At 42.5% G+C, this 16795-nt stretch overlaps 1 protein-coding gene across 1 annotated transcript; it reads right to left on the bottom strand.

Annotated features, from left to right (window-relative positions):
- Window positions 1–50: 50 nt before the first annotated feature.
- On the bottom strand, window positions 51–12042 carry tpgs2 (tubulin polyglutamylase complex subunit 2). Its single transcript, XM_041888619.2, has 7 exons — window positions 11755–12042; window positions 11492–11571; window positions 2333–2420; window positions 2096–2233; window positions 1752–1865; window positions 1413–1576; window positions 51–678 (listed from the first exon to the last, which is right to left on the bottom strand). The coding sequence occupies exons 1-7, from the start codon at window positions 11828–11830 to the stop codon at window positions 460–462; spliced, it is 879 nt and encodes a 292-aa protein (XP_041744553.2). The 5' UTR covers window positions 11831–12042; the 3' UTR covers window positions 51–459.
- Window positions 12043–16795: the final 4753 nt, after the last annotated feature.

Raw genomic sequence — 16795 nt, 5'->3', positions numbered from 1 at the left:
CACTGGAGGAAATCTGGACTCATTAAAATGGCCATCGACAATAACACAGGTTTAACCTCAACAATTCTCATCTGCCTTTAATAGAAAATACATACAGCCATAGACACACAAGGAAAATAAATAGGATCAGCAAAATGGCCTGCAAGGCTTCACAGGGACTAGCAGCATTGCTAGAGAAAACATGTCAGGCATGCACAGACACATGCACACACATTCAGGAGAAAAAGCATTTATAGTGGTATAATACATAGCTGCCGTTTCCCTGCCATTACTTACTCGAGAAGCCAAGTGCTGTAGCCCCATTAGCTACCACATAGAACGTTACCTTCAATATTTTGAAGGGTAGCAGCCAGACATGTTGCTTCCGGGCCCTTTTCACCCCACCCAAGACACAAATGCAGGAGAAACTGCCATAGCCCATTGAATGTGTTTTTTGGGGTGGGGGAAGTCTCCTCATCCTTATCGCCTGCCCCCACTATGCCTCCCCGAGCTCCCCTGCCCCTTGGCAGTGCCCCCCCCACCTCCCTGGGCCGACTGTTTCTTCTTCGGGGCGAGCAGCTTGGCTTTGCCCCGGAAGGCTTTGCTGGGGTCCAGCTTGTTGATGGGCGGCTCTCCGGCGAGGTCGGCCATACTGGGCTCACAGTGGAAACTCAGGGGCTGGTAGAGAGATGCCCACTGCTGTTGGGGAGAGAGATGACACAAGCACAATGGGTAAACTAACTAACCAAACAAACAAACTCATGGCATTATTTCCTACTGTTTGCGTGCTGAGAGAAATCTCTTTCATAAGACAGACTTGTTTTAAACATACATAACAAAGCTTATTGTAAGTTGTCTAATCAAAAAGTATAGCTACACATTTCTAAGTTACTTACTATAACTCACTTAAATGACTAAAATACTAATATTATTTTATGTGAGACCTAGTCAAGGTATGTAAGGCCGACAGGGCAATGAAACAAATGCACTTAATGACCCTCCATGGAGTCAGAGCTTGGGGGTCAACGTACAACATACCTCATTCTAGGCATAATCCCCTGATTTATTTGTTTTAGCTGATGTGGCCGGAGTGTGCTTATACATAGCCTAACTCTAACTGGGGTATGTTATGTTTGACATTACTATATATTGTACATTGAAAGAAACAATAAAATCTATGTTTACCTTATATGTAATGGATCACCTTTTTGGCTGTGCTGATTTAGTTTTTTACTTACATACATGGTAGTGGGCCTATAATAAATGTATTTGTACCACATCTACAATGATATCTACATGCAATACATAAGAACAATGGGTCACTATTTTCAAGTGCTCTTAGCCACCAAATGTACCCTCTTAAATTTTGGCCTAATTCCAACAAAATCCCAGAACCCCAGCCTCGCTCCTTCTAGGGGGTGACGATGTATTACCTTGGCCTGGGGACTGGGGCCGTAGGGGGTGAAGGCGTTCTGCCACTCTGGCAGGCCTAAGTTGGTGATCATCAGGCGGTAGTAGGCAGTGAAGCTGGGCGTCAGGTAGTGCCAGTACAGAGAGCGATCCAGGAACCACACTTCACATTTCTGGGCCACCACACCTGGAACCAAACAGCCAGGGGACAGAGAGCAAGGGGGATTAAATAATGATGGGCACATTTCCATAAAGTGTGGTTTTAAATATGGCAAACTGAAATTGTCTTCCTCTCTTATTTTTTCATGATCCTTTACGCACACAGTGCATGTGGCATATCACATGGGTAAATGGGAAAGTACCTTCTGTGCAGTCTTTGTAGACCAGGCAGACTTTGCCATTCCCGCTGCAGGGGTCCAGCTCAAAGATACGGCTCCTGGAATCAAAATGGGGCTCCGCCGGCCCACGCTCTGACTCTGAGGAAAACAGAATGTGTGAATGATGTGTGTGTCCTACTATTGTTGTTAACTAGATAGGCCTATCTATACATGACGTAACAATTTATGGAACATTTGCGTCAATGCCCCGTATTCTACAATATGTCCAACATTTTTTAAAGGAACCCATAGCTAGATGATTCAGCATACAACAACATTGGAGGCTGAAACTAGAGAATCCACTAAGTAGCTGAACAAGGTGGTGTCACCTTCAACTTGTTCCTCGTCCCAGTCCAGGTCAGCCAGTGAGGGTGCGTTTGGGAGGGAGAACACTGACGACGACTGGCAAAGAGGACGCAAGTTGGCCACACCGTTGAGCACCATGCATCCTAAAGGCACAGACTCATCTGGTACAATAGAGGAAAGAGTGTCAAAGAGAGAAGAACTGGTTGTCTGATCTTCTATGGATGTTTGGAGCTGAATGTGTCACTGTCAGGGTTACCTACTCTCGAGTTTGGCACTCCAGGTAAGGGTGAAACCATCCGTTGTGAGATAAAAGTCTCGGAGGTCCTCGGGCAGAACACAGGTATTTTTCTGTAAACCGCACAAACAATCAATGACAACACAGAAGGGTAAATCCATTTGAATACAATCACTTTTTGACAGCACCCCTTTTGATTTGAACAAAACTTTCCATTCATATTTGCCCATTGTAGAAGTGCTCAAAATGTGACTTTTTGGAACTGCATTTTTGGAACTGAATCAAGAGATACATTTGACCCATTTTGCATACCCCACCCCACCATGAGTCATCCATGTCTTCGTCACTGGAAAACAAACGGTTGAGATTGATACAATTGAAAAGCTTACAAAACAGGGTTGTCAAACTATTTTATAATTTTTCTTCATAAATATCAACATCAATTACCTAAAACCGCGTAAACTCAATTGTTGTTATATTCGCATATGTTGTAGCTTCAGTCTGGTCTTTGGCATTTTAGCAACTTTTAAACTACTTACCGAGTGGTGCAGCGGTCTAAGGCACTGCATCTCAGTGCTTGAGGCGTCACTACAGACCCCCTGGTTCGATTCCAGGCTGTATCACAACCGGCCGTGATTGGGAGTCCCATAGGGTGGCGCACAATTGGCCCAGCGTCGTCCGGGTTTGGCTGGTGTAGGCCGTCATTGTAAATAAGAATTTGTTCTTAACTGACTTGCCTAGTTAAATAAAGGTTAAATAAAATAAAAAATAGCTAAACTTAATCTTAACGCTAACCCCTAACCTCTAGCCTAGTTAACGTTAGCCAGCTAGCTAGAATTTGTAACATATCATACGTTTCACAAATTCATAACATATAGTACATTTGCAAATTAGTAACATATTGTACGTTTTGCAAATTCGTAACATAATACGATTTGTAGTTCGTAACATATCATACGAAATGGGTGATGGACATCCACAAATAAACACATACCATACGAAATGTAACATATCATACTAAATGGAGTGTCTCGGATTTATGTACAGAATTATAGGAAATAGTCTGAAACCAGGTTGGTAGATTAGACTGTATTTCACATCAGCAGAGTTTCTTTGTGGTGCCCGCCATCGGTTGAGACACAACCAACATGCTCTTGAATACAGGGTGGGTGTCATTTCAATCATATACATAGAATTCATAGAACGGACCTATCCCTTCAGACCACTGAAATTGAATTTAAATTGTAACTTATAATTACGACCACAAAGATGACCGCCTGTCCGATAAATATACTAAATGGGAATAAAACTGAAATTACAACTTTCAAATGGTACCACAAAAATGGTTGGAGGGCCACACATCAAGGAATGTTGACTTAAATTGGAATTTTCTGTTCTTTTAATGTATACTGTTAATCCTCTATAGAAAACCTATAGTTCGTTATCAATAAAATGTCACAATACGGTGGAGAGCGTTCAATTTGGCTTCTGGGGGGCAAGGAGAAACCCAGTTCCGCTAAAACCATTGACAACTACGTGCTTTTTCAAGGGATTGTTAAATAAATTACTATTTGGTTTTAATATCATCATCTCTTGAAGAACATAGTCAGAACTACACATTTCTGATTATTCCACATTTAGTGCTATCAGAGTGTACAGCAAGTAACTGCATGCTTTTCATGATCAGTAAACATCAACTGATCATGTAATATCAGATACGTGACGGAAGGCTATCCATTTGGCATGTAGTTAGCTAGCTAAGCAAACAAGGTGTAATTTAGCTTGCTTCATCAGCAACCTGGTCTCAGAGCATTTCGTATTATTCTGTAAGTAAATCCGTGACACTCCATTTTGTATGATATGTTATGTTTCGTATTGTATGTATTAATTGGTGGTTGTCCATAATCCATTTCGTTTGATACAGTATGTTCCGAATTACAATTCGTATTATATGTTTCGAATTTACAAAACATACAATGTCAAATTTTTACAAAACGAACAATATGTTACAAATATGCAAAACATATATGTTACAAATTTGAGCTAGGTGGCTAACGTTAGCTAGCTCGCTAATGTTAGCTTGGCTAGGAGATAGAGTTAGGGATTAGGGTTAAGTTAAAGGGTTAAGGTTAGGGTTAGGGGAAGGGTTAGCTAACATGCTAAGTAGTTGCAAAGTAGCTAAAAAGTAGTAAGTAGTTGAAAAGTTGCTAATTAGCAAAAATGCTGAAGTTGTACGTGATGAGATTCGAACACGCAACCTTTGGGTAACCATAAGTAACCATCTGTCTAATGTAACCATACGAAATGTAACGTATCATACTAAATTAAGTGTTTTAGATATTTGTACAGAATAATACGAAATGCTCTGAGACCAGGTTGTCATCCAAGAATAGGCTTTTGGAAAGAACTTGACATTGGCAAATCCTCGTCCTAGTAAAGTTGTCAGTCGGACTACTGTCATCACCACTATAGATGGCAAGCAAATCAAACAATATTTGGATATAGCCATCTAGTTTATCCCCTGAAAGTTAGCGTGTTAACTAGCCATATGGATGTAATCTGTTAGCTAGATAGCCAATTTGACGTGGCCCATCAATCAATGTATCATGTCTGTCAGCAGCAACCGTGATTAAACACTCTTAAAAACAATGTTGACAAGGGGATAATGTTAGCTAACTGCGCTAGGTAGGCCTACGTTGGTTGGAGAAAAAAGTACATTCGGTCTACTTCCCGCTATGTTTAACCAACTATACAAAGTTTCTACCGGTAGCTTGCAAAGTAAACATTAGGCTATCAGCTAACAGTGCATCGGCAAATGCCCCCTTCTGTTGCTTGACAGGCACAGCCCACAAAGGATGAGAAATTAAACCTAAACCACTCATACTTGTCAGGTATAGCTCACTTTTATTTTATATCACTCAAATTTCCAATTAATAGTGGCCAATATTGAGAAATTACTAAATCAATTGGTGTTTACTGATCATGAAAAGCATGCAGTTATTTTCTGTATAACTCTGATGATAGAGCTACATTTGCGCAATTGTTTTGCATGGAATAAAAAAAAAAAGATTGTTCTGACTGATATGCTTTTCAAGAGGTGACCAAATATACTGAACAAAAATATAATACGCAACATGTAAATTGTTAGTCCCATGTTTCATGAGCTGAAGTAAAAGATCCCAGAATTTTCCATACGAACAAAAAGCTTATTTCGCTAACATTGTTAGCACAAATTTGTTTACATCCCTGTTAATGAGCATTTCTCCTTTGTCAAGATGATCCATCCACCTGACAAGTGTGGCATATCAAGAAGCTGATTAAACAGTATGATCATTACACAGGTGCACCTTGTGCTGGGGACAATAAAAGGCCACTTTAAAATGTGCAGTTTTGTCACACAACACAATACCACAGATGTCTCAAGTTTTGAGGGAGCGTGCAATTGTCATGCTAACTGCAGGAATGTCCACCAGAGCTGTTGCCAGAGAATTGAATGTTCAACTTCGTTTTAGAGAATTTGGCAGTACGTCCAATCGGCCTCACAACCGCAGACCACGTGTAACCACGCAAGCCCAGAACCTCCACATCCGGCTTCTTCACCTGCAGGATCATCTGAGACCAGCCACCCGGACAGCTGATGAAAATGTGGGTTTGCACAACCGAAGAATGTCTGCACAAACTGTCAGAAACCGTCTCAGGGAAGCTCATCTGCGTGCTCGTCGTCCTCACCAGGGTCTTGACCCGACTGCAGTTCAGCGTCGTAACAGACTTCAGTGGGCAAATGCTCACCTTCGATGGCCACTAGCACGCTGGAGAAGTGTGCTCTTCACGGATTAATCCCAGTTTCAACTGTACCGGGCAGATGGCAGACGTATGGCGTTGTGTGGGCGAGCGGTTTGCTGATGTCAACGTTGTGAACAGAGTGCCCCATGGTGGTGGTGGGGTTATGGTATGGGCAGGCATAAGCTATGGACAACGAACACAATTACATTTTATCGATGGCAATTTGAATGCACAGAGATACCGTGACGAGATCGTAAGGTTCATTGTCGTGCCATTCATCCGCCGCCATCACCTCATATTTCAGCATGATAATGCACGGCCCCATGTCGCAAGGATCTGTACACAATTCCTGGAAGCTGAAAATGTCCCAGTTCTTCTGCCTGCATACTCAGCAGACATGTCACCCATTAAGCATGTTTGGGATGCTCTGGCTCGACGTGTACGACAGCGTGTTCCAGCTCCTGCCAATCTCCAGCAACTTCACACAGCCATTGAAGAGGAGTGGGAGAACATTCCACCGGCCACAATCAACAGCCTGATCAACTCCATGCGAAGGAGATGTGTTGCGCTGCATGAGGCAAATGGTTTTCTGATCCACGCCCCTACCCTTTTCTTTAAAGTATTTGTGACCAACAGATGCATATCTGTATTCCCAGTCATGTGAAATCCATAGATTAGGGCCCAATGAATGTATTTCAATTGACTGATTTCCTTATATGAACTGTAACTCAGTAAAATCTTTGAAATTGTTGCATGTTGCATTTATATCATTGTTCAGTGTATATGATTGAAATTAGACCCACCCTGTGTTCAAGAGCAAATTGTGTCTCAACCAATGGCAGCACAACAAAAACCTCAGATGACGTGAAATAGGGTCTAAGCTACAACATATGCGAAGAAAAAATAAATAAATAGGAGTTTACGTGTTTTTAGACAATTGACGTTAAAGGTTTAAAAATGAAACGTTTTACTAAGTAAACTTTTTTCAATAAATAATAAAATAGTTTGACAACAGTTTAAGCTTTTAAATGATATCAAATTCAACCGTTTATATTTTCCAGTGATGAAGACATGGATGTCTCACGGTAGGGTGGGGTATGCAAAATGGGTCAACTTGGAGCACCTTTATCTCCTGAATGTTTTGGCATTCAGGTCCAAAATAGCCCAAAGGCCGGCAGATGGATTATTGAGTCGTGTTATCTTACCGTCCAAATGCATTGTATGCAGCCGGCAATACATTTGTATCCCTCGTGGACTGGTTTGTACCTACAACATTATCCATTCAGGCTGCATAGGCTTCGATTTCCTCCTCAACTTTATTTAATGTAGAGAACGCGGAAAATGCATATTTTTCACCACCATGCTAGTGGCTAAATGCTAATCCCAGATGTTGTGTATCGCATTCAGCCAATCAGGTTGAAACTATCAGACCACGAGTTCTGCTTCTTTTAGGCCTGCGGCATTGGTAGCATCTCATTAGTGGAAACCAGGGCAGACCTGGTTGTAGCTAGATACAGTATGTTCGAGTCACGTTGGGGACAATTTGAGCTAAACCTAACCCTTTTCCTAACCTTACCCTAATTCTCCTAACCTGCTGCGTAAGTTCCTCTCACCTGCTACGAAAAGTCAAAACCGACAGACCCGCCCTGAGAACGGTCTTGGTTTCCACTAATGCGATATAGCGCTGCATTAGGTTAGGAGTGAAAAAACAGACTTCTGCAGTGCTGCCAACTCTCAGGCATTGGCCGTGAGACACGCATTTTACTCTCTTTACACACTCACACGCCACACCTCTTATTTCTCACACATTGAAAAAAATTGAGCATACAGATCTGGAAAAAAGTAAGAGACCACTGCAAAATTATCAGTTTCTCTGGTTTTACTATTTATAGGTATGTGTTTGGGTAATAATAACATTTTTGTTTTATTCTATAAACTACTGACAACGTTTCTCCCAAATTCCAAATAACAATATTGTCATTTAGAGCATTTATTTGCAGAAAATGACAACTGGTCAAAAGAACAAAAAAGATGCAGTGTTGTCAGATCTCGAATAATGCAAAGAAAATAAGTTCATGTTCATTTTTAAACAACACAATACTAATGTTTTAACTTAGGAAGAGTTCAGAAATCAATATTTGGTGGAATAACCCTGATTTTCAATCACAGCTTTCATGCGTCTTGGCATGCTCTCCACCAGTCTTTCAGATTGATGTTGGGTGACTTTATGCCACTCCTGGCGCAAACATTCAAGCAGCTCGGCTTTGTTTGATGGCTTGTGACCATCCATCTTCCTCTTGATCACATTCCAGAAGTTTTCAATGGGGTTCAGGTCTGGAGATTGGGCTGGCCATGACAGGGTCTTGATCTGGTGGTCCTCCATCCACACCTTGATTGACCTGGCTGTGTGGCATGGTGCATTGTCCGGCTGGAAAAACCAATCCTCAGAGTTGGGGAACAATATCAGAGCAAAAGGAAGACAAGTTTTCTTCCAGGACAACCTTGTAGAGTGGCTTGATTCATGCGCCCCTTCACAAAGACAAATCTGCCCGATTCCAGCCTTGCTGAAGCACCCCCAGATCATCACCGATCCTCCACCAAATTTCACAGTGGGTGCGAGACACTGTGGCTTGTAGGCCTCTCCAGGTCTCCGTCTAACCATTAGACGACCAGGTGTTGGGCAAAGCTGAAAATTGGACTCATCAGAGAAGATGACCTTACTCCAGTACTCTATGGTCCAATCCTTATGGTCTTTTGCTAACCTCAGCCTGGCTCTTCTTTGCTTCTTATTGATGAAGGGCTTTTTTTCTAGCTTTGCACGACTTCAGCCCTGCCCCTAGGAGCCTGTTTCGAACCGTCCTCGCCGTGCACTTCACCCCAGATGCCGTTTGCCATTCTTTTTGTAGGTCATTTGATGTCATCCTACGGTTGTTGAGTGACATTCGAAAGAGTTGGCGGTCATCCCGGTCAGTAGAGAGTCGTTTTCACCCTCTGCCGGTCTGTAGCTTTGTTGTCCCCAATGTCTGCTACTTGACCTTGTTCTTATGAACCGCCGTCTTGGAAATTTTAAGGATGGAAGCAACCTGACGCTCACTGTATCCCTCTGCCAGTAAAGCCAGAATTGAACCCTTATTTTCCTCACTCATGGTCAAAAGTTATTTTTTGATTAATATTACTTTTGAGGTACTATTAGCACTGTTTTTGCCATCCAGCTGGTCCTATTGCAAGAGGATAGTGATGACCACAGCAGTGGTTTTTATACTTTTCCTCGTTAAATAAGATTTGGTTCAGGTGATCACCTAATCAGTACCTAATTCAGTAGAATGAGGTGTGCCTGTGTTGGAATTCAACAGACACTGGAATGGAATGGCTGTCATACATGTAGAGATGCTGATTTAAGAATAATTTGCAGTGGTCTCTTAATTTTTTCCACAGCTGTATATGCGCTTGTTATTCTACATCATGAGCATTGTAACCGCAGCAGCTTCACTGGGGAGATCCATCATGTTCCTGCCACCGCACTGTGAACTGCGGCAGATTGAAGCTTGTGATTGGTTTAGTAAGGTTCGGGGACCAAGGAGATTGGATGCGCGTTTGTGAAGAAACGCTCCTCACGATTAGAGAAGAGTGCAGCCACGGCGGACTGGACATGCACATTCATTTTCCACTGATCAAATTTTATGAACTCAATTGTCAAAAGAGCAGCACGGCAACTTGTAAAACTGTTTTGTACACATAATTGTCAACAGATTAATTTGCTGTCAGTCCTGTCCCTGTCTCAGAATGCTTCCTTATGACCAGAGGAGGCTGGTGGGGGGAGCTATAGGAGGACAGGCTCATTGTAATGGCTGGAATAGAATAAATGAAACGGTATCAAACATATAGAAACCACGTTTGACTCCGTTCCAATATTCCATTCCAGCCATTTCAATGAGCCCGTCCTCCTAGAGCTCCTCCCACCAGCCTCCACTGCTTATGACAGGCTCTGTCGTAGCCGGCCGTGACCGGGAGACCCATGGGGCGGCGCACAATTGGCCCATCGTCGTCCAGGGTAGGGGAGGGAATGGCCGGCAGGGATGTAGCTCAGTTGGTAGAGCATGGCGTTTGCAACGCCAGGGTTGTGGGTTCGATTCCCACGGGAGGCCAGTATAATTTATTTACTTTTAATAATAATAAAAAAATTGTATGCACTCACTAACTGTAAGTCGCTCTGGATAAGAGCGTCTGCTAAATGACTAAAATGTAAATGTAAAATGTAAATGACAGCGTGTCATAATAACCTACTATAGTGATTTACTTCCATTAGCTCAGATCCATAGGCTACATAATTCACCTCGTTTGGTCATTGGCAATTTAGCACTAGGTTCATGAGGATGTAACAACGAAAAGGCAGCATTAACCATGAATTTCGGTAGGGTGACTTGATTTGTCTAATTATGAACATCATTTTTCCCAAACAGATTGTGAACCCAAATGTGTAACTGATTCTAGTGGGGGGACAATACAGATTTAAACTATATAATATTGTGTTCAGGGATTGTATTATCTGTTTAATTGATTTGGTCAGTTTAAAAGCTCATATTATATAGAATGGCAGGAAATTTGCTTTTGAATAACAGACCCCCGACTAGAGGTGGAGCCAATGACATTCACGATAGGAAATCTCACTCAAAGCTACAGTATATTCAAAAGTTGGCAGCCCTGCTGCTGCAACTTGATTGCCTGAACATGATAGACAACATCCAGGATTAGCGTTTAGCCACTATAGCGTGGTGGTGGAAAATTGTGTTTCATAAGGAAAGTATGCATATTTTTCCATTTTTTTCCGCCTTCTCGCTATTAAATAAAGTTAAAGGGATTTTGGAAATGAGGCAATTCATCTACTTCCCCAGAGTCAGATGAAGTGGTGGATACCATTTGTATGTTTATGTCCAGTATGAAGGCATTAGTTAGAGGTAGTTTTGAGAGCAAATGCTAACTAGCATTAGCGCAATGAACGGAAGTCTATGGGTATCTCATTGGTAAAATCCCAAAGTATCCCTTTAAGGAGGAAATCAAAGCCCATGCAGCCTGAATGGAGAATGTTTTAGGTATGTGCCGGTCCACAAGGGATACTAATGTTTTGCTGGCTGCATACAATGCATTTGGACGGTAAGATGACAACTCAATATCGCCATCTGCCGGCCTTTGGGCTAGGTCCAAAAAGTCACTTTCTGACCACTTCTTCCATGGGCAAATATGTATGGGAAGTTTGTTGCTGTCAAAAAGTGATCCTGTCAAAAAGTGATTGAATTCAAATGGATATACACAGAATACACTCCCAAACCGGGATAAGGAGCCTCTCTCTCTCCTTTCCTACACTGTCGTGATGGAAAGAAGGACAGCAAGCCTGTGTTTTTACCTGTTCCCATGACAGCAGACATCGCTTCTCTGCAGGCTCCCTCTCCACAAAACGCACGTCCATCACCCCAGGCATACTCTCTGTGACACCAAAATATGATACAGCAGAATGATAATTAATGTTAGCCACAACTGTAATGTAATGAGAAAAAAATCCTAACAGGACGTCCCAAACAGGCTTCTAGCTAGCTAGCTAGCTAGCCTAACAGCAACAACAGGCTTGCTAAATCAAATGCTAGCTAGCCAGCGAAAAGGAATGCATACCAAGCACTCTGGTGATGCCAAGTGTCAGCCTTTCAGCGACCCCTTTACATGTTAAACCTTCCTTTGTCTCCTCCATTTCAATAATTAGAAATCACAGTAGAGAAATATTAATATAATCCATCTAACAGTTAATCTTCTGGAGGAGTCACAGGTGATCTTCTTCTCTGAGATTTTATGGTGCACCACAACTATTGTTGTATTGCCGCCCCAACTGGACGGGGGTGAAAAGAAAAATATGAAAAAAAGGTACATTCATTATACTCCTTGTGGCGGGCCGGGCACGCTGACTTAGGTCGCCAGTTGTACGGTGTTCATTGGTGCGGCTGGCTTCCGGGTTAAGCGAGCAGTGTGTCAAGAAGCAGTGTGACTTGGCAGGGTCGTGTGTTGGATGACGCATGGCTCTCGACCTTCGCCTCTCCTGAGTCTGTACGGGTGTTGCAGCGATGGGACAAGACTGTAACTACAAATTGGATATCACGAAATTGGGGAGCAAAAGGGGTAAAAAGTACAAAAAATAAATTAATAATAATAATAATATGGTACATTCATTATGGAGAAGGGAAAAAAACATGAATCCACACGTATGGAGCCAAAATCCATCTCGCTCCATCTTCTCCCATTGCTGGCGACTGGGCTTCCTCTCATCACCATATTTGATAATGAGTAGATAAGCCAAATGGATTCTTCACATTTATACATCCAGTGAAATATCTGACTCATTGTTCTATCTGTGGCCATTCGTTTGGCTCCCTGATTTGCATACTGCTACTGTTTTTTGACCTAATAACAACGTTTTTCTGCAGACAAATGACCAAATAATTATCTATAGAGGGTGAATCCACATTGCAGAAACAATACAGTGTATTCAGAAACTATTCAAATCCCTTCACTTTTTCCACATTTTGTTACGTTCCAGCGCTATTCTAAAATTGATAAAATATTTATTTTTTCATCAATTTACACACAATACTCCATAATAACAAAGCAAAAACAGGTTTTTAGAAATTAAAAACGGTAATATCACATTTATGTAAGTATTCAGACCCTTTACTCAGTAAAGCACCTTTGGCAGAGATTACAGACTCGAGTCCTCTTCTGCACAGCTATTTTCAGGTCTCTCCAGAGATGTTCGATCGGGTTCAAGTCCGGGCTCTGGCTGGGCCACTCAAGGATATTTAGAGACTTGTCCCAAAGCCACTCCTGAGTTGTCTTGGCTGTGTGCTTAGGGTCAATGTCCTGTTGGAAGGTGAACCTTCACCCAAGTCTGAGGTCCTGAGCGCTCTGGAGCAGGTTTTCATCAAGAATCTCTCTGCACTTTGCTCCATTCGTCTTTCCCTCGATCCTGACTATTCTCCCAGTTGCTGCCGCTGAAAGACATCCCCACAGCATGATGCTGCCAACCACCATGTTTCACCATAGGGATGGTGCCAGGTTTCCACCAGACTTGACACTTGGCATTCAGGCCAAAAAGTTCAATCTTGGTTTCATCAGACCAGATAATCTTGTTTATCATGATCTGAGAGTCTTTAGGTGCCTTTTGGCAAACTCCAAGCGGGCTGTCATGTGCCTTTTACTGAGGAGTGGCTTCCGTCTGGCCACTCTACCATAAAGGCCTGATTGGTGGAGTGCTGCAGAGATGGTTGTCCTTCTGGGAGGTTCTCCCATCTCCACAGAGGAACTCTGGAGCTCTGTCAGAGTGACCATCGGGTTCTTGGTCACCTCCCTGACCAAGGCCCTTCTCCCCCGATTGCTCAGTTTGGCTGGGCGGCCAGCTCTAGGAAGAGTCTTGGTGGTTCCAAACTTCTTCCATTTAAGAATGATGGAGGCCACTGTGTTCTTGGGGACCTTCAATGTTGCAGAAATTTTTTCCTTCGACCTCATGGCTTGGTTTTTGCTCTGACATGCACTGTCAACTGTGGGACCTTATATAGACAGTCGTGTGCCTTTCCAAATCCTGTCCAATCAATTGAATTTACCACAGGTGGACTCCAATCAAGTTGTAGAAATATCTCAAGGATGATCAATGGAAACAGGATGCACCTGAGCTCAATTTCGAGTCTCATAGCAAAGGGTTTGAATACTTATGTAAATAAAGTATATATATTTTTATATACTTATATATACATTTGCTAAAATGACTAAAAACCTGTTTTCGCTTTGTTATTATAGGGTTTTGTGTGTAGATTGATGAGAATGTATTTTATTTTATCAATTGTATTAGAAATTCTAAAACAGGGACACTCGAAGTCAATCTTAAATGCATCATTGTTTATTGTCAGCAAGCTGGAGAGGTCACAGTCACACTTAGATGCAGAGAGTACAGTGGGGAAAAAAAGTATTTAGTCAGCCACCAATTGTGCAAGTTCTCCCACTTAAAAAGATGAGAGAGGCCTGTAATTTTCATCATAGGTACACGTCAACTATGACAGACAAATTGAGATTTTTTTTCTCCAGAAAATCACATTGTAGGATTTTTAATGAATTTATTTGCAAATTATGGTGGAAAATAAGTATTTGGTCACCTACAAACAAGCAAGATTTCTGGCTCTCACAGACCTGTAACTTCTTCTTTAAGAGGCTCCTCTGTCCTCCACTCGTTACCTGTATTAATGGCACCTGTTCTAACTTGTTATCAGTATAAAAGACACCTGTCCACAACCTCAAACAGTCACACTCCAAACTCCACTATGGCCAAGACCAAAGAGCTGTCAAAGGACACCAGAAACAAAATTGTAGACCTGCACCAGGCTGGGAAGACTGAATCTGCAATAGGTAAGCAGCTTGGTTTGAAGAAATCAACTGTGGGAGCAATTATTAGGAAATGGAAGACATACAAGACCACTGATAATCTCCCTCGATCTGGGGCTCCATGCAAGATCTCACCCCGTGGGGTCAAAATGATCACAAGATTGGTGAGCAAAAATCCCAGAACCACACGGGGGGACCTAGTGAATGACCTGCAGAGAGTTGGAACCAAAGTAACAAAGCCTACCATCAGTAACACACTACGCCGCCAGAGACTCAAATCCTGCAGTGCCAGACGTGTCCCCCTGCTTAAGCCAGTACATGTCCAGGCCCGTCTGGAGTTTGCTAGAGTGCATTTGGGTGATCCAGAAGAGGATTGGGAGAATGTCATCTGGTCAGATGAAACCAAAATATAACTTTTTGGTAAAAACTCAACTCGTCGTGTTTGAAGGACAAAGAATGCTGAGTTGCATCCAAAGAACACCATACCTACTGTGAACCATGGGGGTGGAAACATCATGCTTTGGGGCTGTTTTTCTGCAAAGGGACCAGGACGACTGATCCGTGTAAAGGAAAGAATGAATGGGGCATGTATCGTGAGATTTTGAGTGAAAACCTCCTTCCATCAGCAAGGGCATTGAAGATGAAACATGGCTGGGTCTTTCAGCATGACAATGATCCCAAACACACCGCCCGGGCAATGAAGGAGTGGCTTAGTAAGAAGCATTTCAAGGTCCTGGAGTGGCCTAGCCAGTCTCCAGATCTCAACCCCATAGAAAATCTTTGGAGGGAGTTGAAAGTCCGTGTTGCCCAGCGACAGCCCCAAAATATCACTGCTCTAGAGGAGATCTGCATGGAGGAATGGGCCAAAATACCAGCAACAGTGTGTGAAAATCTTGTGAAGACTTACAGAAAACGTTTGACCTGTGTCATTGCCAACAAAGGGTATATAACAAAGTATTGAGAAACTTTAGTTATTGACCAAATACTTATTTTCCACCATAATTTGCAAATAAATTATTTAAAAATCCTACAATGTGATTTTCTGTATTTTTTTCCTCATTTTGTCTGTCATAGTTGACGTGTACCTATGATGAAAATTACAGGCCTCTCTCATCTTTTTAAGTGGGAGAACTTGCACAATTGGTGGCTGACCAAATACTTTTTTTCCCCACTGTATGTGTTTGGGTAAAAATAACATGTTTGTTTTATTCTATAAACTACTGACAACGTTTCTCCCAAATTCCAAATAAAAATATTGTCATTTAGAGCATTTATTTGTAGAAAATGACAACAGGTCAAAATAACAAAAAAGATGCAGTGTTGTCAGACCTCGAATAATGCAAAGAAAATAAGTTCATGTTCATTTTTAAACAGCACAATACTAATGTTTTAACTTAGGAAGAGTTCAGAAATCAATATTTGGTGGAATAACCCTGATTTTCAATCACACCTTTCATGAGTCTTGGCATGCTCTCCACCAGTCTTCACACATTGATGTTGGGTGACTTTATGGCACTCCTGGCGCAAAAATTCAAGCAGCTCGGCTTTGTTTAATGGCTTGTGACCATCCATCTTCCTCTTGATCACATTCCAGAAGTTTTCAATGGCGTTCAGGTCTGGAGATTGGGCTGGCCATGACAGGGTCTTGATCTGGTGGTCCTCCATCCACACCTTGATTGACCTGGCTGTGTGGCATGGTGCATTGTCCGGCTGGAAAAACCAATCCACAGAGTTGGGGAACAATGTCAGAGCAAAAGGAAGACAAGTTTTCTTCCAGGACAACCTTGTACGTGGCTTGATTAATGCGCCCCTTCACAAAGACAAATCTGCCCGATTCCAGCCTTGCTGAAGCACCCCCAGATCATCACGATCCTCCACCAAATTTCACAGTGGGTGCGAGACACTGTGGCTTGTAGGCCTCTCCAGGTCTCCGTCTAACCATTAGACGACCAGGTGTTGGGCAAAGCTGAAAATTGGACTCATCAGAGAAGATGACCTTACTCCAGTACTCTATGGTCCAATCCTTATGGTCTTTTGCAAACCTCAGCCTGGTTCTTCTTTGCTTCTCATTGATGAAGGGCTTTTTTTCTAGCTTTGTACGACATCAGCCCTGCCCCTAGGAGCCTGTTTCGAACTTGCCGTGCACTTCACCCCAGCTGCCGTTTGCCATTCTTTTTGTAGGTCATGTGATGTCATCCTACGGTTGTTGAGTGACATTCGAATGAGTTGGCGGTCATCCCGGTCAGTAGAGAGTCGTTTTCACCCTCTGCCGGTCTGTCGCTTTGTTGTCCCC

The sequence above is a fragment of the Coregonus clupeaformis genome, chromosome 10 (genome assembly GCF_020615455.1).
Source record: "Coregonus clupeaformis isolate EN_2021a chromosome 10, ASM2061545v1, whole genome shotgun sequence".
In the NCBI taxonomy this organism is placed as follows: Eukaryota; Metazoa; Chordata; class Actinopteri; order Salmoniformes; family Salmonidae; genus Coregonus; species Coregonus clupeaformis.
The sequence above is the reverse complement of the archived record's forward strand: the minus strand, read 5'-3'. Positions and strand labels throughout refer to the sequence as shown.

What these genes read in the sequence shown, in the direction of transcription:
- tpgs2 (XM_041888619.2), bottom strand. Translation starts at nt 11,830, where the DNA reads ATGGAGGAGACAAAGGAAGGTTTAACATGTAAAGGGGTCGCTGAAAGG. An exon ending in GTCTGCTGTCATGGGAACAG is followed by an intron (nt 2,421 to 11,491) that starts GTAAAAACACAG and finishes TGCGGTTTACAG; the next exon opens with AAAAATACCTGTGTTCTGCC. An exon ending in GGACGAGGAACAAGTTGAAG is followed by an intron (nt 1,866 to 2,095) that starts GTGACACCACCT and finishes TGTTTTCCTCAG; the next exon opens with AGTCAGAGCGTGGGCCGGCG.